Raw genomic sequence first — 25,646 nt, 5'->3', positions numbered from 1 at the left:
CACCGGCCCAGGGGCCCCTCTAACCCACCGGCCCTCTAACCCACCGGCCCAGGGGCCCCTCTAACCCACCGGTCCAGGGGCCCCTCTAACCCACCGGTCCAGGGGCCCCTCTAACCCACCGGCCCTCTAACCCACCGGCCCAGGGGCCCCTCTAACCCACCGGCCCAGGGGCCCCTCTAACACACCGGGCCCCTCTTTCCCGGTGGAGCAGCCGTGAAAATTTCCCCTTCGCATGATGACGCGCGTGAGACCGCGTCGCTCCGCTCCGCTAGCAGCGGCAGCGCGGCAACGCGGCAGCGGCAGGAAGTGCTGCTGAAGCGGCGGCGGGGGGACAGAGCCAAGAACCAAAAGTCTGTGGTTGTACGGGAGGGGGAAAAAACATGTCTAACCCGTGAAATGTGCACATCCTGCGCGTCCACGCCGTGCATCGATCTCCGTGCGGGCGCAGAGGCCATTTGAGGGGTAAGTGTGTGTCCGAAAACGGAGCAAAAACCGCGGTTTTCCATCAAAGGGGGGCCGCGGTGTGTTTGTCGAGATCTTTGTGTAGCTCCGGGCTAGCCGCGATGCTAACCGATGCTAACCGCTGCGAGCCGCTGCAGCGGCGGCACAATTCCGCTGAAAATACGCGGAGAGGAAACGCGGGGCGGCTTTCTGTGGCGTGTGCAGCTTTGTGTGAGCGCCGTTTCTGTGTTTTGTTTGTCATTTGGTTGTCCTGAACTTCCGTTTTGCCCCTTTCTGTGATGGCGGAGGGAGGGGGGGTGGGTGCTAAGCGGCTAGCCAGGCGCTAACGCTGCCGTTAGCTCCGGCCGAGCATCAGCCTGCGTTCACCGCCTCCGGTGCCCTAAAAGCCCGGTGTTTCCAGGCTGAAGTGGCCGCGGGAGCTGTGGTGTTGTTATGCATCGTGTTTCAGTGGGTAAACTCTGCCCGGTCCCCGGCTGAAGCGTGCCAGCGGGGTGTGTTTGCGGGGTGAAAGGCGGGCTAACCCCGCTAGCTTTGGGGAAAATGGCTCGCTGCTGCTGGAGAGCCATTTTCCATGTTCGTGGGGTCTCAGTGAAAGTGGGCTGATGGCTGCAGGTGGTGCTCTGCAGGGAGGGGGGCATCATGTCGGAAACACACGGCTGAAACAGGCTTTTCCGTGGCCAATCCCGCCACCTCTGATGCCTCCCCGCCCGGGCCGGGATGGAGCATCGCTCCCCGGTGAAAGTGGGGGAGTCTCGGGCAGGAAATGTCGGCCGAGCCCCGGCGGTGAGGATGCCCCGCTTTGTCCCGACACATTCCGGAGGCGGAGCGGGAGGAGACGGGCCAAGGTCAGGGTGCCTGGGTCCGGTCCTCCTCCTCCAGGGAGGAAAATGTGCGATTATCTGATGTGGAGCTAAAAAAGGGAGAAAACTCAGCTGGATGAAGCCGATCAGAAGAAGATGTTTGTGGCCGGAGCTCCGGCGGGCAGCCGGGGTTCTGCTGCCGGCCAGCCGGGGTTCTGCTGCCGGCCAGCCGGGGTTTTGCTGCCGGCCAGCCGGGGTTCGGCTGCCGGCCTCAGGTGGAGGTGTTGTGGATGGAGGTGTTGTTTACATGAAGAACTGAAGAAGGGAAAAGTTGTGATTGGCTGCAGCTCTGATTCAGAGTGTGGGAGATGCTCCATGTGTTCAGTCTGACGAGAGAAATGTGTCTGAGAGTCAGATAAACCACCGAGTGGGTCAGAAACCGTCTGTCCAGATGTTCTGTCCAGATGTTCTGTCCAGAGGCTCTGTCCAGAGGCTCTGTCCAGAGGCTCTGTCCAGATGTTCTGTCCAGAGGTTCTGTCCAGAGGCTCTGTCCAGAGGCTCTGTCCAGATGTTCTGTCCAGATGTTCTGTCCAGAGGCTCTGTCCAGAGGCTCTGTCCAGATGTTCTGTCCAGATGTTCTGTCCAGAGGCTCTGTCCAGATGTTCTGTCCAGATGTTCTGTCCAGAGGCTCTGCCCAGAGGCTCTGCCCAGAGGCTCTGCCCAGAGGCTCTGTCCAGATGTTCTGTCCAGAGGTTCTGTCCAGAGGCTCTGTCCAGAGGCTCTGTCCAGATGTTCTGTCCAGATGTTCTGAAGCTGAAAACGGCAGGAAACTTCAGGAAACTGTTCTGTTCTGCTCCAAATGTCTGAAGTTTCCTGCTGTATTCAGCTTCAGAACCTCTGGACAGAACATCTGGACAGAACATCTGGACAGACGGTTTCCTGAAGGTTAAAACAACAGAAAATAAGCAACATGTTTTATTGACTGTTCGGCTTATTGGTGCTATGAATTCATTTATCAAATCAAAATCAAATCAAATTTATTTGTAGCACATTTCATGTACAAACAGTTCAAAGTGCTTTACATAAAATAAAAGCATTGCAGCAGGGAGTGCAAGAAGCATTAAAATACATAAAAGAAAATAAAGAGAAACAAATAAAATCATTTAAATGAATTTAAAAACCAGCAACAGTCCAGATAAGTTCAAAGATATCGTGCAGATTTCATGCATAGACACATGAGAACAGAAATGTTTTTAACCTGGATTTAAAAATGTCTCCATTAGGTGAAAGTTTAATCTCCACTGGCAGTTTGTTCCACTTGTTTGCAGCATAACAGCTAAATGCTGCTTCTCCATGTTTAGTCTGGACTCTGGACTGGACCAGCTGACCTGAGTCCTTGGATCTCAGAGCTCTGCTGGCTTTATATTCTCTGAACAGATCACAGATTGTAAACCATCAGCAGGCTTTTAAAATCTATTCTGTGACTGACTGGAAGCCAGAGTAAAGATTTTAAAGCTGCTGTGATGTGTTCAGATCTCTGAGTCCGGGTTAAAACTCCAGCAGCAGCGTTCTGGATGAGCTGCAGATGTTTAATGCTCTTTGTGGGAAGTCCAGTTAAAAGAGCGTTACAGTGATGGAGTCTGCTGGAGATGAATGCATGGAGGAGTTTAGTACGTACCCTAACAGCCGATCCAGAGTCCTGATCAGCAGTTCTGCAGCTTCCTGAAGCTCTCTCAGAGTTTCTCTTTGCACATTTTCTGCTTCTTCCCTCATCTTCAGTCCAGTCCTTGTACCTGAGCATCTTCAGAGGAATGTGTTTTTTCATTGTTAAGCCACTTAACTCTGAGCTATGAAGCATTCAGGCAGGAAAAAGGCTCCTAACTCAAGGGATGAACCAGTGTTGGGTCCACATTTTAAACTGGATCTTTAGGCACTTTGTTCCCAGCAGCCTGTCACACTTTCTCCTGCAGTGAAAGTGAAAAACAGGAATTTATATCAGGAAACAGGAATAAAATTCCCTCAGATTTGGAGTCAGACGAGCAACAAAAAATTATTATATATTTCTTTTTACATCAATTTACTCAAATAGTGGCCTAAAATGACCAGAAACACACATTTAATTATAATTTCTTGTATAACAATTGATTTCCAACTACATTTGTATGATATTGACAGCCATATTAAGTATTTTATGTGGTTTTTGAAGCATTTTTGTCATGAGACACCTCTTATTTCTTTATATTTTGCATCCAAGTAGCTTAAAGGTAGGGTAGGAGATCCTGGATTTTGAGTCCAGCGAAGCTGCATTTTGAAAATACACAGGTCAAAAGTCCCAACCCTTTTCTTCACTTTCCCCCCGAAGCCACGCCTCTAGAGTACATGAACGTGCACGAGCATGAACGTGCACGAGCACGAAGGTGCACGAGCGCTGTTCTGACAGCAAGCATCGATCGTTGCCGTATTTAGTATTTAGTATATGATAACTATACGTTTAATAATGCTAGGTGCTAGCCAAGCTGGCTCTGGTTTAGCTTCCTGCCAAGCTTCTGGACGCGTAATTCGTTCACGGAGCAGGGTACGCACACAGGGGGGAGGAGGGGGAGGGAGGAGCAGGTTGCAGTTTGATAGACGCATCACTATCCAATCATCGTTAACGGTCCGTTCAGTATGATTGGATAGTGTTTTTCCTAGATTGTACGTTCTGGAGGCCACTAAAACTTTTCATATTTGTGTCAAAACTTTTAATTAATTGGTTGCAATGGGGGTGTGAAGAGTATTTCAAGCAATATGTAAAAACAATGCTCCAGAAAAAGATCCCCTACCCCGCCTTTAAGTGATCTTCAGCAATAGTTTCAACACTTTCTGAAGGTTTTTCATCGTTTTTCTTTGGACATTTTCTGCCTTTTCACTCATTTTCAGTCCAGTTTTTCCTTCATTAAGCCACTTAACTCTGAGTTATGAACCCTTCAGGCAGGAAAAAGGCTCCTAACTCAAGGGATGAACCAGTGTTGTGTCCAACTTAGCAAAGAAGCCGTTTTAAACTGGATCTTTAGGCACTTTGTTCCCAGCAGCCTGTCACAGAGACACATCATTTGTTCCCATTTCTTTAGCTGCATCTGTGATAAACAGCTTCATAGTTTCACCTTTTTTGTACATTTACGTTTAAAACTGCTTTCAGTTACCAAAAGAGTCAAATTAATATAAGAAATTCAGTTTAAAAAAAATCGTAATCCCAAAATAATGAACGTTATCACGTCTAAAAGTAGAAAAGTAGGAAAAAAACTGACAATAATAAGAATTATATGTTATTCAACATCAAGAAAAAGTAAATAAGATTCAATTTAAAGCTAAAAAAAGGAATATAAGATATAATCTAATGACTAATTATGGAACAATTAATATAAATGAAATGATTAAACTGTTTTATGCCACCAGAAATGAATAATCTAGAAGCTCTTTGTGGGTTTCAGACTGGAATTAAGATTTGTTCCCATTTCTTTAGCTGCTTGTGTGAAAAACAGCAAAGATAACACAGTGTGACAGACAGAAAACAGGATTTCTGCAGCAACAAGGTGATTCCAAAGAGCTGAAAACACAAAATAAAACAAAAAGTCCAGCTGGATCTGTAGCTGAGTGAATATGGGTTTGCGGTGTGATTCCTCCAGGTGTTTCTGTTCATACTCTGAATGTGAAATATTCTGTCCACTGATGAGTTTATTAAAGAAGGAGAAATTCTGCTGTCTGAGCAGCCGGTTCTGAAGTTTAAATACGGCTGAAATATACAGTAGAAAAAGTAAGAAAATACGAGGAAAAATAAGGAATAAAAACAAAGAAACGATGAACAAAATGAAATGTTGGGAAGGTGAACATAAACATTTAAACATAAAACGATGCGATGATGATTTGGACCGGGTCAGACATCAGACTGTTTTCAATAATCTCCATTAGTTTGACCAAAAGTCTCAAACATGCAGATTAATGACGTAAAATCCAGTTCAGAGTCGCCAAAATCTGCAAATGTTTAGTGTTTAATATCTTCAAAAATGATCGGAGTCAATGATCAATAATTCTGCTGATCGGTTTAATGCTAAAAATCCCTTTTGTGCATAAAATGGTCAAATCTGAAGTAATTAAACTTTGTTATTAAATAGCAGTGAAATACCTTCAGATGGAAAAAGACCAAAGATGATAATTGATCAGTAACAGATGCTGATTAATCTGTGAATCCATGTTTGTGTCACAATATTTTTAAATAAATGTGAGAACTTTAATCTTTTTAAAGTCCTAAAACAATCGGCTGATTCTGCCTCAAACTAAAAACAAATAAACTGTGAGCTGACGTCAGATTTACTTTAAAACATCCGCTGAGCAGCTTCTCCGCTGAAATAACCCCAAATTTCATGTTTCCAGCTTCTTTAGTGTTTAAAAAAGTTCTTTAATGTTTAAAAAATGTTCTTTAATGTTTAAAAAAGTTCTTTAATGTTTAAAAAATGTTCTTTAATGTTTAAAAAAGTTCTTTAATGTTTAAAAAAGTTCTTTAATGTTTAAAAAATGTTCTTTAGTGTTTAAAAAAGTTCTTTAATGTTTAAAAAAGTTCTTTAATGTTTAAAAAAAGTTCTTTAATGTTTAAAAAATGTTCACAGGTAAAAACAGCGATCAGTTAATCAGTCTTAAATGATTTATTTTACAACCATAATAACATCTGGAAAGGCTCCATCAGTGCTGAAAGGTATAAACAGCTGTACAACATCTGCATCTTCTTCAGGGAAGGCCTTGCTTATTTCAGCAAGACAGAGTTAAACCAAGAGTCCAGCTGCTGCAGTCCAGATGTTTCACCACCTGAACACATCTGGACCGAGCTGCTGCAGTCCAGATGTTTCACCACCTGAACACATCTGGACCGAGCTGCTGCTGGTCCAGATGTTTCACCACCTGAACACATCTGGACCGAGCTGCTGCAGTCCAGATGTTTCACCACCTGAACACATCTGGACCGAGCTGCTGCTGGTCCAGATGTTTCACCACCTGAACACAGGAGTCCTCCATCAGACAGGAACGGGACAACATTCCTCTGCCAGAGGTCCAGCAGCTGGGCTCCTCGGTTCCAGATGTTTCCAGATGTTGTTAAAGGAAGACACCTGATTTTATTTCTTTGTTCTGAACTTTTCGCTCAAAGCATCAAACCGGGTTGAACCGGGATCGTCGGGGGCTCCCGCTCTGACCTGTAATCCGCTCAAGTCTTTTACCTCTTCTGATCCTTGTCAGCTCTGGCAACCTGGAGAATCATTAGAAGTCCTGGAATGTGCCTGGAGTGTCTTAAGTCCCGGCGTTTGTAACGAGATGAGCAGCTGTCGATCGGTAATCTGCTGCAGATCCCAGATCAGCCCGTTAAAATTTACAGTTTAATCTGTGAGCTCCCGAAGCAACTGTTGAGCTGATTACCGACCGCAGAGTTTCCAGCAGCTTCAGGTAAAGGACCGGGGGAGATGGCAGGTAAAGGACCGGGGGAGATGGCAGGTAAAGGACCGGGGGAGATGGCAGGTAAAGGACCGGGGGAGATGGCAGGTAAAGGACCGGGGGAGATGGCAGGTAAAGGACCGGGGGAGATGGCAGGTAAAGGACCGGGGGAGATGGCAGGTAAAGGACCAGGGGAGATGGCAGGTAAAGGACCGGGGGAGATGGCAGGTAAAGGACCAGGGGAGATGGCAGGTAAAGGACCAGGGGAGATGGCAGGTAAAGGACCGGGGGAGATGGCAGGGAAAGGACCGGGGGAGATGGCAGGTAAAGGACCAGAGGAGATGGCAGGTAAAGGACCGGGGGAGATGGCAGGTAAAGGACCCGAGGAGATGGCAGGTAAAGGACCAGGGGAGATGGCAGGTAAAGGACCGGGGGAGATGGCAGGTAAAGGACCGGGGGAGATGGCAGGTAAAGGACCAGAGGAGATGGCAGGTAAAGGACCAGGGGAGATGGCAGGTAAAGGACCGGGGGAGATGGCAGGTAAAGGACCGGGGGAGATGGCAGGTAAAGGACCAGGGGAGATGGCAGGTAAAGGACCGGGGGAGATGGCAGGTAAAGGACCAGGGGAGATGACAGGTAAAGGACCAGGGGAGATGGCAGGTAAAGGACCGGGGGAGATGGCAGGGAAAGGACCGGGGGAGATGGCAGGTAAAGGACCAGAGGAGATGGCAGGTAAAGGACCAGGGGAGATGGCAGGTAAAGGACCGGGGGAGATGGCAGGTAAAGGACCGGGGGAGATGGCAGGTAAAGGACCGGGGGAGATGGCAGGGAAAGGACCGGGGGAGATGGCAGGTAAAGGACCAGAGGAGATGGCAGGTAAAGGACCAGGGGAGATGGCAGGTAAAGGACGGGGGGAGATGGCAGGTAAAGGACCAGGGGAGATGGCAGGTAAAGGACCAGAGGAGATGGCAGGTAAAGGACCGGGGGAGATGGCAGGTAAAGGACCAGGGGAGATGGCAGGTAAAGGACCGGGGGAGATGGCAGGTAAAGGACCGGGGGAGATGGCAGGTAAAGGACCGGGGGAGATGGCAGGTAAAGGACCAGGGGAGATGGCAGGTAAAGGACCGGGGGAGATGGCAGGTAAAGGACCAGGGGAGATGGCAGGTAAAGGACCGGGGGAGATGGCAGGTAAAGGACCGGGGGAGATGGCAGGGAAAGGACCGGGGGAGATGGCAGGTAAAGGACCAGAGGAGATGGCAGGTAAAGGACCGGGGGAGATGGCAGGTAAAGGACCGGGGGAGATGGCAGGTAAAGGACCGGGGGAGATGGCAGGTAAAGGACCGGGGGAGATGGCAGGTAAAGGACCGGGGGAGATGGCAGGGAAAGGACCGGGGGAGATGGCAGGTAAAGGACCAGAGGAGATGGCAGGTAAAGGACCGGGGGAGATGGCAGGTAAAGGACCGGGGGAGATGGCAGGTAAAGGACCGGGGGAGATGGCAGGGAAAGGACCGGGGGAGATGGCAGGGAAAGGACCGGGGGAGATGGCAGGTAAAGGACCAGAGGAGATGGCAGGTAAAGGACCAGGGGAGATGGCAGGTAAAGGACCGGGGGAGATGGCAGGTAAAGGACCGGGGGAGATGGCAGGTAAAGGACCGGGGGAGATGGCAGGGAAAGGACCGGGGGAGATGGCAGGGAAAGGACCGGGGGAGATGGCAGGTAAAGGACCAGGGGAGATGGCAGGTAAAGGACCGGGGGAGATGGCAGGTAAAGGACCAGAGGAGATGGCAGGTAAAGGACATGGGGAGATGGCAGGTAAAGGACCAGAGGAGATGGCAGGTAAAGGACCAGAGGAGATGGCAGGTAAAGGACCGGGGGAGATGGCAGGTAAAGGACCGGGGGAGATGGCAGGTAAAGGACCGGGGGAGATGGCAGGGAAAGGACCGGGGGAGATGGCAGGTAAAGGACCAGGGGAGATGGCAGGTAAAGGACCAGAGGAGATGGCAGGTAAAGGACCGGGGGAGATGGCAGGTAAAGGACCGGGGGAGATGGCAGGTAAAGGACCGGGGGAGATGGCAGGTAAAGGACCGGGGGAGATGGCAGGGAAAGGACCGGGGGAGATGGCAGGTAAAGGACCAGAGGAGATGGCAGGTAAAGGACCAGGGGAGATGGCAGGTAAAGGACCGGGGGAGATGGCAGGTAAAGGACCAGAGGAGATGGCAGGTAAAGGACATGGGGAGATGGCAGGTAAAGGACCAGAGGAGATGGTAGGTAAAGGACCAGAGGAGATGGCAGGTAAAGGACCGGGGGAGATGGCAGGTAAAGGACCAGAGGAGATGGCAGGTAAAGGACCAGAGGAGATGGCAGGTAAAGGACATGGGGAGATGGCAGGTAAAGGACATGGGGAGATGGCAGGTAAAGGACCGGGGGAGATGGCAGGTAAAGGACCGGGGGAGATGGCAGGTAAAGGACCGGGGGAGATGGCAGGTAAAGGACCGGGGGAGATGGCAGGTAAAGGACCAGAGGAGATGGCAGGTAAAGGACAGGGGGAGATGGCAGGTAAAGGACCGGGGGAGATGGCAGGTAAAGGACCGGGGGAGATGGCAGGTAAAGGACCAGAGGAGATGGCAGGTAAAGGACCAGAGGAGATGGCAGGTAAAGGACAGGGGGAGATGGCAGGTAGAGGACCGGGGGATATGGCAGGTAAAGGACCAGAGAAGATGGCAGGTAAAGGACCAGGGGAGATGGCAGGTAAAGGACCGGGGGAGATGGCAGGTAAAGGACCCGAGGAGATGGCAGGTAAAGGACCAAGGGAGATGGCAGGTAAAGGACCGGGGGAGATGGCAGGTAAAGGACCAGAGGAGATGGCAGGTAAAGGACAGGGGGAGATGGCAGGTAGAGGACCGGGGGATATGGCAGGTAAAGGACCAGAGGAGATGGCAGGTAAAGGACCAGGGGAGATGGCAGGTAAAGGACCGGGGGAGATGGCAGGTAAAGGACCCGAGGAGATGGCAGGTAAAGGACCAAGGGAGATGGCAGGTAAAGGACCAGGGGAGATGGCAGGTAAAGGACCGGGGGAGATGGCAGGTAAAGGACCGGGGGAGATGGCAGGTAAGGGACCGGGGGAGATGGCAGGTAAAGGACCAGAGGAGATGGCAGGTAAAGGACCAGGGGAGATGGCAGGTAAAGGACCAGAGGAGATGGCAGGTAAAGGACCAGGGGAGATGGCAGGTAAAGGACCGGGGGAGATGGCAGGTAAAGGAACGGGGGAGATGGCAGGTAAAGGACCAGGGGAGATGGCAGGTAAAGGACCAGGGGAGATGGCAGGTAAAGGACCAGAGGAGATGGCAGGTAAAGGACCGGGGGAGATGGCAGGTAAAGGAACGGGGGAGATGGCAGGTAAAGGACCAGAGGAGATGGCAGGTAAAGGACCGGGGGAGATGGCAGGTAAAGGACCGGGGGAGATGGCAGGTAAAGGACCGGGGGAGATGGCAGGTAAAGGACCAGGGGAGATGGCAGGTAAAGGACCAGAGGAGATGGCAGGTAAAGGACCGGGGGAGATGGCAGGTAAAGGAACGGGGGAGATGGCAGGTAAAGGACCGGGGGAGATGGCAGGTAAAGGACCAGGGGAGATGGCAGGTGAAGGACCATAATAACGGCTCTTTATTTAGGATCTTTTATAGCCTATATTTTACCTTAACTTTGCAAAAAAAGAATCATGGTTTATGTGTTAAACCCTTTTGCTTTCAGTGTTAGAGACCTTATTAATTCTTTGCATTTATTCTGTGACAAAACCACGTTTACATTTGTTTATTTCAATTAAACTTTTTTATTGCACAAATTAACAATAAACGTCAAACACATCCACAGAACAGAACCAAAACCAGAACCAAACTCATTAATTCTCACGTGAATACCGCATGCTGGTCCCATGCTGGCCAATCATAACAAAGGTCTGTGTAACCAGAGGCCAGATGTTGGGCCACAGGGTTGGGCCAGATGTTGGGCCAGAGGGTTGGGCCAGATGTTGGGCCACAGGGTTGGGCCAGATGTTAGGCCACAGGGTTGGGCCAGATGTTGGGCCACAGGGTTGGGCCAGATGTTGGGCCACAGGGTTGGGCCAGATGTTAGGCCACGGGGTTGGGCCAGATGTTGGGCCACGGGGTTGGGCCAGATGTTAGGCCACAGGGTTGGGCCAGATGTTGGGCCACAGGGTTGGGCCAGATGTTGGGCCACGGGGTTGGGCCAGATGTTAGGCCACAGGGTTGGGCCAGATGTTGGGCCACAGGGTTGGGCCAGATGTTGGGCCACGGGGTTGGGCCAGATGTTGGGCCACAGGGTTGGGCCAGATGTTGGGCCACGATGTTGGGCCACAGGGTTGGGCCAGATGTTGGGCCACAGGGTTGGGCCAGATGTTAGGCCACAGGGTTGGGCCAGATGTTGGGCCACAGGGTTGGGCCAGATGTTGGGCCACAGGGTTGGGCCAGATGTTAGGCCACAGGGTTGGGCCAGATGTTGGGCCACAGGGTTGGGCCAGATGTTGGGCCACAGGGTTGGGCCAGATGTTAGGCCACAGGGTTGGGCCAGATGTTGGGCCACAGGGTTGGGCCACAGGGTTGGGCCAGATGTTGGGCCACGATGTTGGGCCACAGGGTTGGGCCAGATGTTGGGCCACAGGGTTGGGCCAGATGTTAGGCCACAGGGTTGGGCCAGATGTTGGGCCACAGGGTTGGGCCAGATGTTGGGCCACAGGGTTGGGCCAGATGTTAGGCCACAGGGTTGGGCCAGATGTTGGGCCAGATGTTGGGCCACAGGGTTGGGCCAGATGTTAGGCCACAGGGTTCGCAGTGGTAGGAATGGTAATGGTAAGAAAACTGGCAAACACCCGTATCTATGCGATGCATCTTTGCCGCTGCATAGTGACCAATTTGCTCGTTGCATTGCTGGAGAGAGATCGGTGCCATTTTGGAAGCAATCTGTGCCGAGAAACTGAGTGGAGATGGTGCTGATGGTGCGTTTTTGTTCCCGTCTGAGTCATCTGGTGCAGTTTATGAGCAGTTACGCAGTTGCTGATGTGAACGTGCGATTAAAAAGCAGGAATATTTCTTATACACAGTCTGTGGGACTGTATAGTGATTAAACCCTTCTGGTTAGTGGTCATGCAGGCTCTTAGTGATTGGCTGGGAGAACCCTTACCTCTCTGCCCTAGACTGTGTTTATCGGGGGATAGGGCACGGATACCTAACATTTCAGGTGGTAAATTCTCAGTTATCATGGTGGCAGCTAGAGTTATTCTAACCCACTGGAAAACACAAACTGCTCCAAAAATTAAATAATGGGCTAATAAAATTAAAAAATGGCTTCTTAAGAATGCATGCTCAACAAGCTTAAAAATAGGGACAAAACTATAGTATCAGTGTGGGATCATTTCTGGTCATATATCACAATAAATAGTTAGTAGATTGGAAAATAAGCCTAACAAAATGTTAAATATGTGTTGAATATATTGTTACCGGTACCTGAGAGGTGTATTTAATGATGTATGCTTTTTTTTTTTTTTTTTTTTTTTTTTTGTTTGGACATGCATACACTTGGTTTTTCATGTGGCAGCCCCGGTTCCAACTGACTTTTTCTTTTCCTCTTCAGAATGTAAACATGTGGTCTGTGATACTGTATTTGTCTTGTACCAACTAAAACACTAATAAATATTTGAATAAAAAAAAACAAAAAAAAAAACAAGCCTAATCGAGGATGTAAATGGGTGAGTATGACTTGTTGCTTCAAGTGGTCAACGAGATTAGAAAAGCTTCGTAAGACCCTTTAAAGCCAACGAACAGAGAGAATAATATAAATGTCCACACAGGAACTGAAGCAGAGCTGCAGCACAGTTTCATTCCTTGATAATGTGCTGATGTTTGGTTGCTTAATTGTTTGAATAATTCGTCAATGCAACCTGTTCAGCTTCTTCACGGACATCCAACAAACCTTATAACAATGGTTAATGGCGGTGGTTGATCTTTCATACTCGATGTCTTCTCACATGTCCTTAAAAAGTCGTAAATCAATTTTCCTGAAAATAAGACCTGAAAAAGTATTAAATTGTCTTAAATTCAGATTGCATGGGTCTTAAATATTTGTGTATTTTTCTTTTTGCTCTAAAGGAACAGTATTTTTTATTTTAAATATATTTACTTGATTTTATAAGCATTTGTTCGTGGGACTTAAATGTTCTGAAAATATTGTAATAAATTTAATTTAGGACAGTGATGACATTTTTGTGATCTTTTCGCATGACACACATTTAGTCGATGTTCTTAAACTCAGCCGTCATTTTACCGTTTTACTGTCAGCGTGTTTACTTCCATCGTACGTTTGGTCTTAAACTTCATTTAGAAGTGGTATTAAAAGGTCTTAAATTTAACTTGTTTATACCTGTATACACCCTGTTCTCAGTTTATTTAATTTAATTTAATTTATTTGAATAGGGACAATGCACATTAATGAACATCAGTATAAAAACAAATGTAAATATGCCGGATTATAGCTACAAAGCTAGTTATCATCCGTAGTCCCTAGGCAGGCAAATACACAAGAAAGAAAATACATTAAAAAATAAATAAAATAAAATAAAAACTATATATAATATACAATACAAGCATCATAGTTTAGCGTCTAATGGTCACATGACTGGTTTGCTTTCAGCCATAGTTTGAGCTGAGCTCTAAAGCTGATCAGTGTGGGGCTCTCCCGTATGTGCAGAGGAAGACTGTTCCAGATGTTCGTGGCCCTCACAGTTGTTTGTGTTCCTACAGTCTGACGAACAGAAGTTATAAAACCTGTTGTTTAGTTTCTCTATCAGTAACCCTCTTTCTTCTTCTTCTTGTTTCCACAGTGGTACCTCATTGGCTGGTGTGACCCCCGCAGGCCCGCTACCTCCCGAGGCGGGCCCCGATTGGCTGGATCTTCTCTGGATGGGAGAAAATGGCCGCCACCCTCAGTTGAAGAGCAAAGCAGCGCCGTTTCCTTCCCCATCCCCCCCCACAACATCACTGTTCATTGCTGCATTGTGAACCGTGATTCCCTCCAACTGATTTGCTGTAGAGTACTATGGCAATGCATGATATGAGTCGTGCCAAGGGTTTCCCCTGTAAAGAATGTGATATGGTCTGCCCGAGTACTCCAAGTCTTCTAGAGCATATGAAAGCACATTATCAACAAGAAGAGAGCGGACGTTTCGAGTGTGAACAGTGTGGAAGGATCTACAAGCACGCAGCTAGCCTCGCCAATCACAAGAAGTCTCACGAAGTGGGTTCATTCCAGTGTCCGGTTTGTACGCGTACATTGCCCAACGCAGTGGCTTTGAAGAACCACCTGCGTATTCATACTCTTTCTCCCAGCAGTGCCCACACAGAGGAGGAGAGCGAGGAGGTGCCTGAGGAGGCGGGCCACGAGGAGAGGGACTACCGCCTCGCCCAGGACCTCTCGGACGGGTTCGGGCGCTCCCATTTGAACAACAGTGGTATGGGACATAGTGTCCTGCAAGGCCACGAAACAGACGACCACAGGAAAAAGGGCTCCCCCGAATCCGACGACGCCTGGGACAGACCGTTCAAGTGCGACCAGTGCGACAGGACCTACCGGCACCACGGCAGCCTGGTGAACCACAAAAAGTGTCACCAGCAAGGAACTTTTAAGTGTTCTGTGTGTTTCAAACAGTTCAGCAACCTGGCTGCCCTAAACAGCCACGAGAGGACTCACTCGAAGTTCAAGACGCCGGGGGCCTCCATGGTGAGCAGCAGCAGCAGCAGCAGCAGCCTCCACGACTCGGAGCGCGGCTCCGTATCGCAGTCGTCTCAGGGCGACGACGCCGCCTCCTGTTTCTGCCACCTGTGCCAGATAGCGTTGCCGAACAAGACCGACTTCCAGGAGCACATCCTGCTGCACAACTCGGCTTCGCCCTCCCTCGGCTTGCCCCGCAGCTTCCCGGGAATCATGCCTCACAACCTGAGTGCCGTCCGGTCCCCGGCGTACACGCCGGCCCTGGGGGACCCTCTGCCTCTGCCGCCCCTGCCCACCGAGAAAAGAGGCCCCTATGACCCCATCATGGGCCCTCCAGTAAACAACCCTATCTACACATGTGCGTACTGTGGGGCTGGACACCCAGACCTGGAGACTTTGAAAGTCCACTATCTGACCCACGATCCACACCCAGCCTCCCACAGTCAAGACAGCTCCATCCTTAACTCGGACACTCTTAGTTCTGGCTCGCAGGGCTCGGTGGCATCGCCCTCCGGAGGCCGTGTGCCTCAAGCCACCTCTCCGGACGACGAAGAGCGCCGCTTCAAGTGCGGGGAATGCGGCAAAAGTTATCGGCACGCAGGAAGTCTGGTCAACCACAAACGCTGTCATCAGACCGGCCACTACCAATGCACCATCTGCTGCAAGCAGTACCCTCACCTGGCAGCGCTGCACAGCCACCTGCGGAGCCACAAGGGCCGCGCCTCCAATCAGCCCATCAACAACGACAGCAACGACTGGCTGTCTCCGGAGCCGCTGACGCTGGACTCACAGCAGAGCTACGTCCAGGAGGGCAGCGGCGCCACCACTCCGATCTCACTGCCGGGAAACCTCGGGGACGCCGCCCACTTTGTGCCAGACGGGGGCCACAGCAGTGGGCTGGATTCCCTGGAGTTCCACGATCGCTTCGATGGCAGCTCGCTCTCCCAGAGCAGCTCTGCTCACCGGCAGGCCGACAGACATGTGTGCGCCGACTGCGGCGAGATGTACGGAGATGTTTCGGGCATCAAGTCGCACATGTGTCCCCGTCGCAGCCAGCAACAGCAGCAGCCGCCGCCGCCGCAGCAGGGCAACATGTCCAACGGCTTCATGGGTAACATGAGCTACCACAACTCTGGTGGGACCTCGCTGCCCTCCGGAAGCTCCAGCAGCATGAAAGAAGGAAGCAGCCAGAGGCCGTTCTCCCAGAGCGCAGGCAAGAGGATGGGGAGCAACGACAAAGACGACGACGATGACGGAGAGGTGTATCAGTGCTCAGTATGTGGCAATCACTACGCCAGCCTCCGAGCTCTCAGGAGCCACCTACGCAGCCATGCCAATAACCCCACAGGACCGGGACCGGGACCAGGGCCTTCCAACTTGGAGCAGGACTGGAGGATGATCTGCTCCACGTGTGGCCAGAGCTTCTCCAGGAAGCAGGACCTCCTGAATCACCAGTTAATCCACGGCCCCCAGAGGCCCGACAGTCAACAGGGTATCGCCGGCAGCTCGGCCAACGGCAGCAACAAGATCGACGGCCGCAGCCACATCTGTGTCGACTGCGGCATGTTTTTTGCCGACCGCCACCACCTGATTACCCACTTGTGCCCCGGAAAGAATCAGTCCAACTCCATGAACAAGCCGGGCCTGAACAGTGCCAAAGGGATGTCCGGAGGGGACGGCGTCGGTAGCGGGGTCGCCGGGGGAAGTCGCGACGTTGGTGCCGACGGGCGCAGGCCGATGGTTGACCAAAGCGACAAGCCCCACAAGTGTGACCAGTGTGGCCGAGGGTACAGGCACCCCTGCTCGCTCCTCAACCACAAGAAGTCCCACAAGACCGGCGTGTTCCGCTGTCTGGTGTGCCAGAAACGCTACTACAACCTGCTGGCTCTCAAGAACCACCAAAGGACCCACTTCGACCTGAAGAGGTATGCTCATGCCCACCTTTCAGTTATACATACACATCGCACAGAAGCTAGCAACATTTTTCCAAACTTTAGAAGTTCTTCAGGGTTATAATAATAATATAATAAATTTAATTTTAGAAGGCGCCTTTCTGGACACTCAAGGTCACCGTACATAAAATAGATAAAAACACAATATCACAAGAAAAAAAACAACATAACAATATCACAAATAGACAGAATATGGATTGTTAAGTTGATATCAAACAGAATAAGCAATTTTGAACAAATGGGTTTTTAGTTGTGATTTGAAATGGGGGAGTGAGTCAGTGTTTCTAAGTAGTTTTCAATATTTGCCTTGATAGTGGCATCAAAATGTTTACTTATTTTATAAATTGTTTAGGAAATTATTCGTCTACAAAGTCTTTATAAAGGTTTATTTGTATCGTTATGACTTGATTATTGATTAATAGAAATCAGATGATGCAAAACAGCCCTCAACAGTCGAAGTGACTGTCTAAAGAAGATCTGGAATAGTTTTGAAAAGCACTTGATGAACATGTTTACTCATGAAACTTTGATGTATATAACTTCAAATATCAAAAATAACTTATTTTTTCTGAAAACCAGGGTAGATTATTTTTTTTTTGGTCAAAATTGATTATTTGAGTGAAATTAATTATTTTGAGATAAATGGAACATGGATACTAGGCTAGGTAGCCTAGCTAGGCAAAGCTACTGTTGCTATTGGGGTGGCTGTAGTTCAGGAGGAGGATCTGTGGTTCGGCCTCCGGCTTGTAGTGTTCTTGGTCTTGTCCGATGCATCCATCGGTGTGTGAATGAGCGTGGCAAAGATTAAAAAAAAATGTCTTTAACATTGATAGACTGCGATGTGCCGTATGAGTGATTATGACTTGTGCTGTAAAAGTGCTTTTAGTGGTCAACTAGACTAGAAGAGCACTATATAAGAACAGTCCATTTACCATTTATAGACTACAGGAAGTCCGGTTCCAGGATTGTTTTGGGTTGAACAGTTTTCAGTAGGACCCCTTTCAGAGGATGGACCAGAGTTCAGGGAGACGATGACCCACCAGTCTGTATGAGCTCAAACTGTTTCTGTTTGGGAGCCGTCACATTATTATGATCACCAGTGATACTTATTGAGCTGCCGATCTGCTTCCACAAATGGGTATTTATTTCTCTGATGTGATCATCTCTCTCTGACAAGTCGTCCATCTTGGGATAGACACACGGACAGAAGACGTTCTTCCATTTATGGTTTCCAAGAGGACCATTTCTGTCCTCTTCCATTTCCATTTCTATTAATCGGGAGTCTGGAGATTTCAAATCAGGGATCAGTGTGACGAAAAGCACAGCATTCAACTGTCAATACGAATCTTCATCTTGAATTAATGATGGCGAACATGTTTTTGTTTCAAAAGCACTCAAATCAGCCCAGATGAATCTCTGGATCAGAGTCTTTGACAGAGATAGACAAAAGAAAGAAAGAAAAAGGAGCTGAAGTAAATGAGATATTCTATAAAAATTAGCATCACTCTCTGGTTTAGGACAGATCTGAGATCATCAAATATATCACACTAACGGGTTTTATCAGAACCGGTCTGCTTTGGTGTGAACTCTCTAAGCTTTGAGGTTTTTTTTTGAAGATGACCATAGATTTTGACAGTCTTTAACATGCATGGAGGCTTGTAAGCTCCTCCCACCTCCTGTAAGCTCCTCCCACCTTCTGTAAGCTCCTCCTACCTTCTGTAAGCTCCTCCCACCTTCTGTAAACTCCTCCCACTGGGTCCCCTTCTGTAAGCTCCTCCCACTGGGTCCCCTTCTGTAAGCTCCTACCACCTTCTGTAAGCTCCTCCCACCTTCTGTAAGCTCCTCCCACTGGGTCCCCTTCTGTAAGCTCCTCCCACCTTCTGTAAGCTCCTCCCACTGGGCCCCCCTCTGTCATACGGACAGGACACCAGCAGCAGAAACTGAAACAATTGTAGGTTGAAGGATCAAACATTTCGTGTCCCATTAGACAAGCAAACATTTCAACCACCATTACCTATAACTCGGCTTCAAAAGAACTCTTGAATTGAAAAAGTATTTCCACTAATAGATGACTGCTTCCAGAACTGTTCCCTGCTGGTTTCCTGTTTTAAGCTTAAAAAACTAAAGCAAACTAAAGAGTACGCACACGGTGGGTTTTGGCTGTTATTGAACTGATGCTCCGAGCGGCTCCAGATGAAATGCTCAGAGCTTTGCTGAACAGGCAGAGGCGCACCTTGTCAACAGGCAACTGCTTGGAGGCCCCGAGCCACTAGGGGCCCCCGAGAGCTGAGGTGCATCCAATCAAAGATTCTCTAGTTACTTTATAAACCGTCTGAAACAGTGGCGAACGTTCGTGGTGAACATGTTTTCTTTGAACAGTTAAATGTAAATGATTTAGTCAAAGATTGTCTCGTTAACATGCCATTCTATAATTCCATAATTGCATTGTTGACTTTCATCAAACTCACGTAGAGTTCCACTGTAGGCTATGTTCGTGGAGAACTGGCCCCTCAGAGTGTTTGCGATTGTTGGCAACGTTCGCTGGAAATTCAAGGCTAGTGGAAAATAAAAACCATACTTATGAAATCGATATCATGAACAGCTTTACATGTCACAAAGAATCTTTAAATGAACACAATTATTATTGGATGGCCAGCTACACCCGGTAGATAAATAGCAACAGGCGAATATCAAGTGCCAACGTAGGTAACCTATCAACCAGGCCTGGAATTTCGTCATTTTAGGGGCAAGGCCACTTGGCCTTTTGAGTTGTCAATTTTTTAAGGGCACAAAGGCCATAAATTAAAACAATGATTTAACATATGATATGAAGTGACTACGATTGTATATGCATTTACAATACTTTTATATATACTTATTAAGCATTCAATGGACACCAAATTACAATTAAACAAATTCTTTATTAAAACTACACAGGATTCTTATAGCACAGACATATTTGGCTCACTGTGAGACTGGTAGTGGGCCTACGTCAAGGTGTGTCCTTATTCTGAGTCACTTGAAGATGGAGATGATGAGTCGGGGAGATTTGGACTTTTGGGGTTCCTTTGACCATAGGGATGAATATTGGGTCTCCTTTTGTTGATGCCAGCTGCCCACCATCTTGCCACAGCTTCATCACTTTGATATTCAGCAGGAACACAACCCTGGGATTTGATGAGGAGTAGATCTTGTGTGCAGGCTTAAACGCCAATCGCCCCGCATTCTCTTCATTACTGAGAACTGCTGTTCAACCTGAGAGGTAGAGACAGGAAAAACTAGTATTATTTGTATGAGAAAAAATATAGAAAAAAATATGTAGAAAAAAAAATACGTTACACTGTAATGTATTTTTTTTGTGGACAGTTCAGGCATGCCACAAGACATGTGAATGGGTATTTTGATTGCGTTTTGAAAATGGGGCGATATAAACGAGGAGCAAACGAACCTAGTCTGCACAGAGGTCTTTGACAGCTAACAACACAGCGCTAACTGCCTAGCACTAGATAAAAATAAAAGAACACAACTGCAACGTAACTTATCCAAGTAGTAACAAAAACACTTCAAAATATTATAATTATGTATTACCATACGAGCAAGAAATAGTAATGTTATCCATAAAATTACAGACTGCTAAACCGCAAAACTTAGTCAGAGAGGGCATCAAGGCCACTGTGGCCTTATGGCAGATATCATTTTCAAGGGCACAAGGCCAAAGTGGGAGGGCATGAGGGCCGTGGCCCTCGTGAAATTCCTGCCCTGCTATCAACGATCATAGAGCGCTACGCGACTGCATATCAAAATTCCGATTGGATTCGATGTTGATTGATTGATATTGGCTTTGCCCAGTCAAAATCCAGCTCGGATAACTTCACAGTTTCGAAAATGACAGTTAGTGACGTTAGTCTTTTTTAGTTATTTATTTATTCTTTACATGTATATTTTAAAAATAACAATGTTTTTCATGTTTGGAATAAAAAGTGGTTTTATTTCATACATTTTTCGTTGGTGTCAGATGTTTTGGTGACGAACACTGGTCGGTAGGGCCCCCTAGGATTTTTTTTTTGCTTGGGGCCCCCCACCGACTAGAATCGCCACTGTGAACGGATAGTAATGGTATCGCTGTCTGCTTCTCAGCTAACCAATCATAGCAGACGCTGTCACGGTGCTGACAATGATAATGGAGGAGAAGCCATCCTGGCCACTGGGTCTGTAACTTGTATAAATGTGAGACAGAATAGCCGAACTTTTTGACTGTTGTATAAATAACTTGTTCGTCCTTAGTTGTGGTCAACGCTGACCTGAGCCTGAAAAACATGGAGCCTGATGATTAAAGCCGATGTCATACTTGATCAGTTGGGTTCCAGCGGAAGAAGAGGGTCCCATGATCCCCTGAAACGTGTTAACTTCCTGTTTCTGTCTCCCCCACCTGTGTCCGTCCCTGCTGCAGGCACAAATGTGAGGAATGTGGCAAAGCCTTCAAGATCCAAAAGCAGCTGATCAACCACCTCCGTCTGCACGAGGAACACCGGGCCAAAGGCCTGGTCCGAACCGGTCCCAACGGGTCCCGCTTCCAGCAGCCCGGCCCGTCCCAGATGCAGAGCATGAGGGGGGAGTCCTCCAAGGGTCAGGGGGGCATGGGGGTCAAGTTCAGCCACCAGGGCTTCAAGAAGCCGTACTCCTCCGCCGGCACCTCCAGGCCTCAGAAGTTCGACCCCGCCGAAAGCGGGCGGCGGCCTTTCGCCTGCGAGGAATGCGGGAAGACGTACCGCCACGCCGGCAGCCTGGCCAATCACAAGAACCTCCACAAGATCGGGGAGTACCACTGCAACGTGTGCAACTCCACGTACCCCAACAGGCTGGCCATGAAGAACCACCTGCGCCTCCACTTCGCCCAGAAGAAGCACAACTGCCAGGAGTGCGGTAAAGGCTTCCGCACCCAGCGGCAGCTCGCCACCCACACCACCGCCGGGCTCTGCAAGGGCCCGCAGGGCCCCGGCGCCCAGATGGACTTTGAGTGCGACGGCTGCTGCGAAGGTTTCGCCACGGCCGACGAGCTGGCGGCTCACGACTGCCCGGCGCAGCACCTTCCGTCGTCGTCCGCCACCAACAGCTCCACCAGCATCGCCATGGAGAGGAACTCCGTGGACCTGGACTCGGACGAGCGGCCGTACGCCTGCGACCTGTGCAGCTGCACCTACAAGCACGCCAGCTCGCTGCTCAACCACAAACACACCCACAAGACCGGCAACTTCCGCTGCAACTTCTGCGACAAGCCCTACACCAACTACATGGCGCTGCGCAACCACATGCGCATTCACACGCAGCGCAAGAAGCACATCTGCCACACGTGCGGGAAAGCCTTCCGGCTGGCCCGGTTCCTCCGGAACCACCAGAAGGTGCACGAGGAGGGCGCCACCCCCTTCGGCTGCCCCACCTGCGGGAAGAGCTTCCAGGGGAGGTCCGGCCTGGCCCGGCACCGCTGCGGGGACAACCAGGTAGGCATGGAGGTCAGGAGGAAGGCCGCCGCACCCCCGGGAGAGGCAGAAGAGTGTCGGTACACGTGAGTTCTCGTCAGTTTGTTTGTGATTCTTCGAAGTTGAAAACCAACCAATAGTGAAGATAAATTTTAGGTCTCTACATGTCTATTACAGGTATATGATCTCCAATCCGGCTTCCTTGGGACCATACGCGTGCCGGAATTCGGATTTTTCTGAAGTTTGGACAGATTGAATTAGTGGAGAGACCAGATAAGTCAACCCTGTTTGCTTCCAGTTAGCATATATCTCACACACTGTAGATTTCAGGCTGCCTTCTTCAAACCATGTCATGTTCAGATTGTTGTGTTTCATGCTGTTTTCTTCTCCGACTCAAGACTCACGCAGCATTTTTGTTGATGTTGTTTGTTCCTCCTTCTTCTTCTGAATCTGATTGTAGTGTTTGTGTCTGTCCTCATGGTCAGCCAGCAGAGTAGAAAAGTGTGACAGGGCAGATCAGGGAGTATTTGGAGCTAGCTGCACTGCACACGTCCGAAGGTTTTTCACACGTCCGAGGCTGCCGATTTTGGTGGGACTCCCATCGCCTTATTCAGACTGCAGTGAACATGCGAAGGAGGCAGAAGCTGTTTGTTTTGTGCAGTGCAGGAAGCAGCAGATACCTCCCAGCTCCCTGCCGGCTGTTTGTCCATGTCCCCCCCCTACCCCACCCAGTAGCCCCCCCCCCCAGTGACTTGTGTAGAGACGTGAATGCTACAGCTTTGTAGAAGCTCTGAGCCGGATTTCAGATCATATACCTGTATGTTCAACTTGACTTGACTGAGCTGAATTTGGCTGAACAGTGAGGTCGCTCGTCCACTTCCCGTCACTAATCTCCCCCTTTCTCTCCTCCCCTTGTTACCCCCTGTTGCCCCCCCCGTTACCCCCCGTGTTCCTTCCTCTTTGTCTCTGCACAGATGTGATCAGTGCGGCCGTTCCTACCGCCACGCCAGCTCCCTCCTCAACCACAAGAACACCCACACCGTCGGCATCTACCACTGCGCCGTGTGCCTCAAGACCTACTCCAACCTGCTCGCCCTGAAGAACCACCGCCGGATCCACTCGGAGACGCGCCGCCACCGCTGCCACGACTGCGGGAAGGCCTTCCGCGTGTCCTCCCAGCTCTACAACCACCGGCGCGTCCATCAGAAGCAGCGGGAGCTGACCTGCCGGTCCTGCCAGCGAGCCTTCCCCACGCAGGCCAGCTTCGGCCTCCACATGGAGATCACCCACGGCCAGGCGCCGCAGCCCCGCCAGCCACGCCCCCAGCAGCCCCGTCCGGGGGGCTCCCAGGAGCTGGGCTGGGGGTCCGGCTTGGACCTCACCCTCATGCAAGAGCAAGGACTCGACCCCGGCAGCCTGGCCGACAAAGCCCGCGGCCGAGGGGGCGACGACGAGGTCATCAAGCCCCACGTGTGCGACCAGTGTGGGCGGTCCTACCGGCACGCCAGCTCCCTGCTCAACCACAAGAACAGCCACAAGACCGGGACCTACTTCTGCTCCTCCTGCCAGAAGGAGTTCCCCAACCTCATGTCCCTGAAGAACCACCGGCGCATCCACACCGAGCCCAAGCGCTACCAGTGCCCCGACTGCGGCAAGTCGTTCCGGGTGTCCACGCAGCTGATCTGCCACCGCCGCATCCACACCAAGGAGAAGCCGTTCTCCTGCCAGCAGTGCGACAAGCGCTTCTCCTCCAAGTCCAACCTGCGGCACCACATGAAGGTGCACTGGAGCGGCGGCGCCCCGCCGCCGGTGGCCGCGCCCAACTACCTGGGGATGCCCGGCGGGCCCTTCATATAGACCGGGTCACATGCCAAAACGTAGCCGAACCTTCCTCCCGCTCACCTCCTCTTCCTCAGTGTTGATGTGTGGACGGATAACACACAGACTGTCGCTGCCTCCCGCCTCCTCTGACCGTGGCCCCGCCCCCTCTGACCGTGGCCCCGCCCCCTCTGACCGTGGCCCCGCCCCCTCAGGGCTGCAGCCGCGGCGCCGGACCTGGACTGGTTCTGACCCGCCGGTCCGGGTGGAGACATTCGGGGGGGGCCTGAGGGTCCACGTGGAGTCACTCCACGCCCTTGGACTGGAACTCGTGTGTGTGGGTGGAACTCCAAGTCAGCGTTTTTGTACCGTCGCATTTTGGTAGGCAGCAGGGAATTCTGGGAACTCATTCAGGACTGAAGAATCAGACTCGGAGCTGCTTTTAGTGTGTGTGTGTGTGTGTGTGTGTGTGTGTGTGTGTGTGTGTGTGTGTGTGTTCCAGCACCAAACACCTCCCGACACGTTGTTCACACAAGTGGACTCAGACCTGAGCTAGCGTTAGCGTGTTAGCTAGCGTTAGCTAGCTCCTCCTGACTTTTTAAAACTAAAGATTCGACTGAAGGCGGTTCTGAAGGTGCAGACTTTCTCTGCAGCATTTGTAGCATTTCAGAACGAGTGTTTTTATCTTTTTTTGTAATAAGATCACCTGATCAATCAGACACGAACCAATCAGCTGCTTGTTTGTGTGCTCCAGCTTAGCATCCTGTTAGCGTAGCCTGCGGCGCCACCTGCTGGCCACCAGTCTAATGAGGACGATTATACGAAACGTTTTATTTGTCACAAACTGGGAAACAAAGAGAAGTTTCAGGTCCAGAAACTCACATTTCATCACGAACGTTTGCAGAGAAACGAAAGGATTGTGAACTGTGATCGATAACCAGCAGCCCGCCGCCGCCGTCTCTGAGTCCACGTGTGTGAACGGGAGACGACCTGATGGACCTCCGGCCCGACCCGGCCCCGCCCCGACTCCGCCCCCACAGGGCTCACCTGTGGTTCACCTGTGGGGGCGGAGCCTCTTGTGTGTATTGTAATCGTTGTATCTACAGTTTTCTAAAAAGGAAAAAGAGTGGACAGATCACGTAGTAACACATTTATTTATATGATGATGATGATTATTATTCTTAACACTTGTAATGGACAGCGATAGTGTGTAGGCTGTGTGAGTTTTAGAGCTGTTGTCGATGTACCGGACCCACCCAGAACCGCCCGACCCACGCAGGACTTCCTCTTTCTGCCTTTCTCACTGCGTGACCTTGTTGCCAGACTTCCCACCATCCCCCTCTTCCTCCATATTTATCTCCCGGCTGAGTGAAAAAGGGACACCGATCCGTTCTGCCCCCCCCCCCCCGCGACCTCTCGTATTTATTGGTGTTTTCTTTCCCGTTGGGTTATTTAATTGCCTCCGTGTGTCTGTCGGCGTGTTCAGGAGCACCGGTGCTAGTTTAAAAAAAAAAAAAGAAGAAAAAGATTAAAAGTGAAAGCCGTGCAGTGACCGTCAAGTGCTGTAGGAGTCCGTGTGATCTAGAACACAATATTAACTGTACGTCCGCCTCTTCTTCCTCCACCTCGGTTTGTTTGGACACTTCCTGCCTGCATTTCAAGTAGTTTAGAGAGGAAGGAGCAGGTCTGGAGCAACTATAACCCTTTTCGTTTGAAGCTCTAACTTTTTTTGTTTCCATGCATATATATGTAATGCTTACTATACACTTTTATAAACTATGTTTTGATAATTCATTTCTTAACAGAAAACTTGTCCATATATTATAACCCTTACTGCTGAGTACTGAAAATAAATAGCTGAGAAAACTCAGAGTTTTCAGTCTGTGTGACGGAAGCATCAAAAA

General features: G+C 49.9%; 1 protein-coding gene across 2 annotated transcripts; it reads left to right on the top strand.

Annotated features, from left to right (window-relative positions):
- The first annotated feature begins 310 nt into the window (after positions 1-310).
- On the top strand, positions 311-25,646 carry LOC142371883 (zinc finger protein 646). Of its 2 annotated transcripts, XM_075454625.1 has the most exons (5): positions 311-462; positions 13,609-16,420; positions 20,898-22,010; positions 22,102-22,198; positions 22,898-22,978. In XM_075454625.1, the coding sequence occupies exons 2-4, from the start codon at positions 13,824-13,826 to the stop codon at positions 22,178-22,180; spliced, it is 3,789 nt and encodes a 1,262-aa protein (XP_075310740.1). In that variant the 5' UTR covers positions 311-462; positions 13,609-13,823; the 3' UTR covers positions 22,181-22,198; positions 22,898-22,978. The 2 variants fall into 2 exon arrangements, with proteins under 2 accessions (XP_075310740.1, XP_075310739.1); XM_075454624.1 differs by lacking the exon at positions 22,102-22,198 and having other exon boundaries at positions 22,899-25,646.

Source organism: Odontesthes bonariensis, chromosome 21, assembly GCF_027942865.1.
Source record: "Odontesthes bonariensis isolate fOdoBon6 chromosome 21, fOdoBon6.hap1, whole genome shotgun sequence".
Taxonomy (NCBI): Eukaryota; Metazoa; Chordata; class Actinopteri; order Atheriniformes; family Atherinopsidae; genus Odontesthes; species Odontesthes bonariensis.
This window is presented reverse-complemented; position numbering and strand designations above follow the sequence as displayed.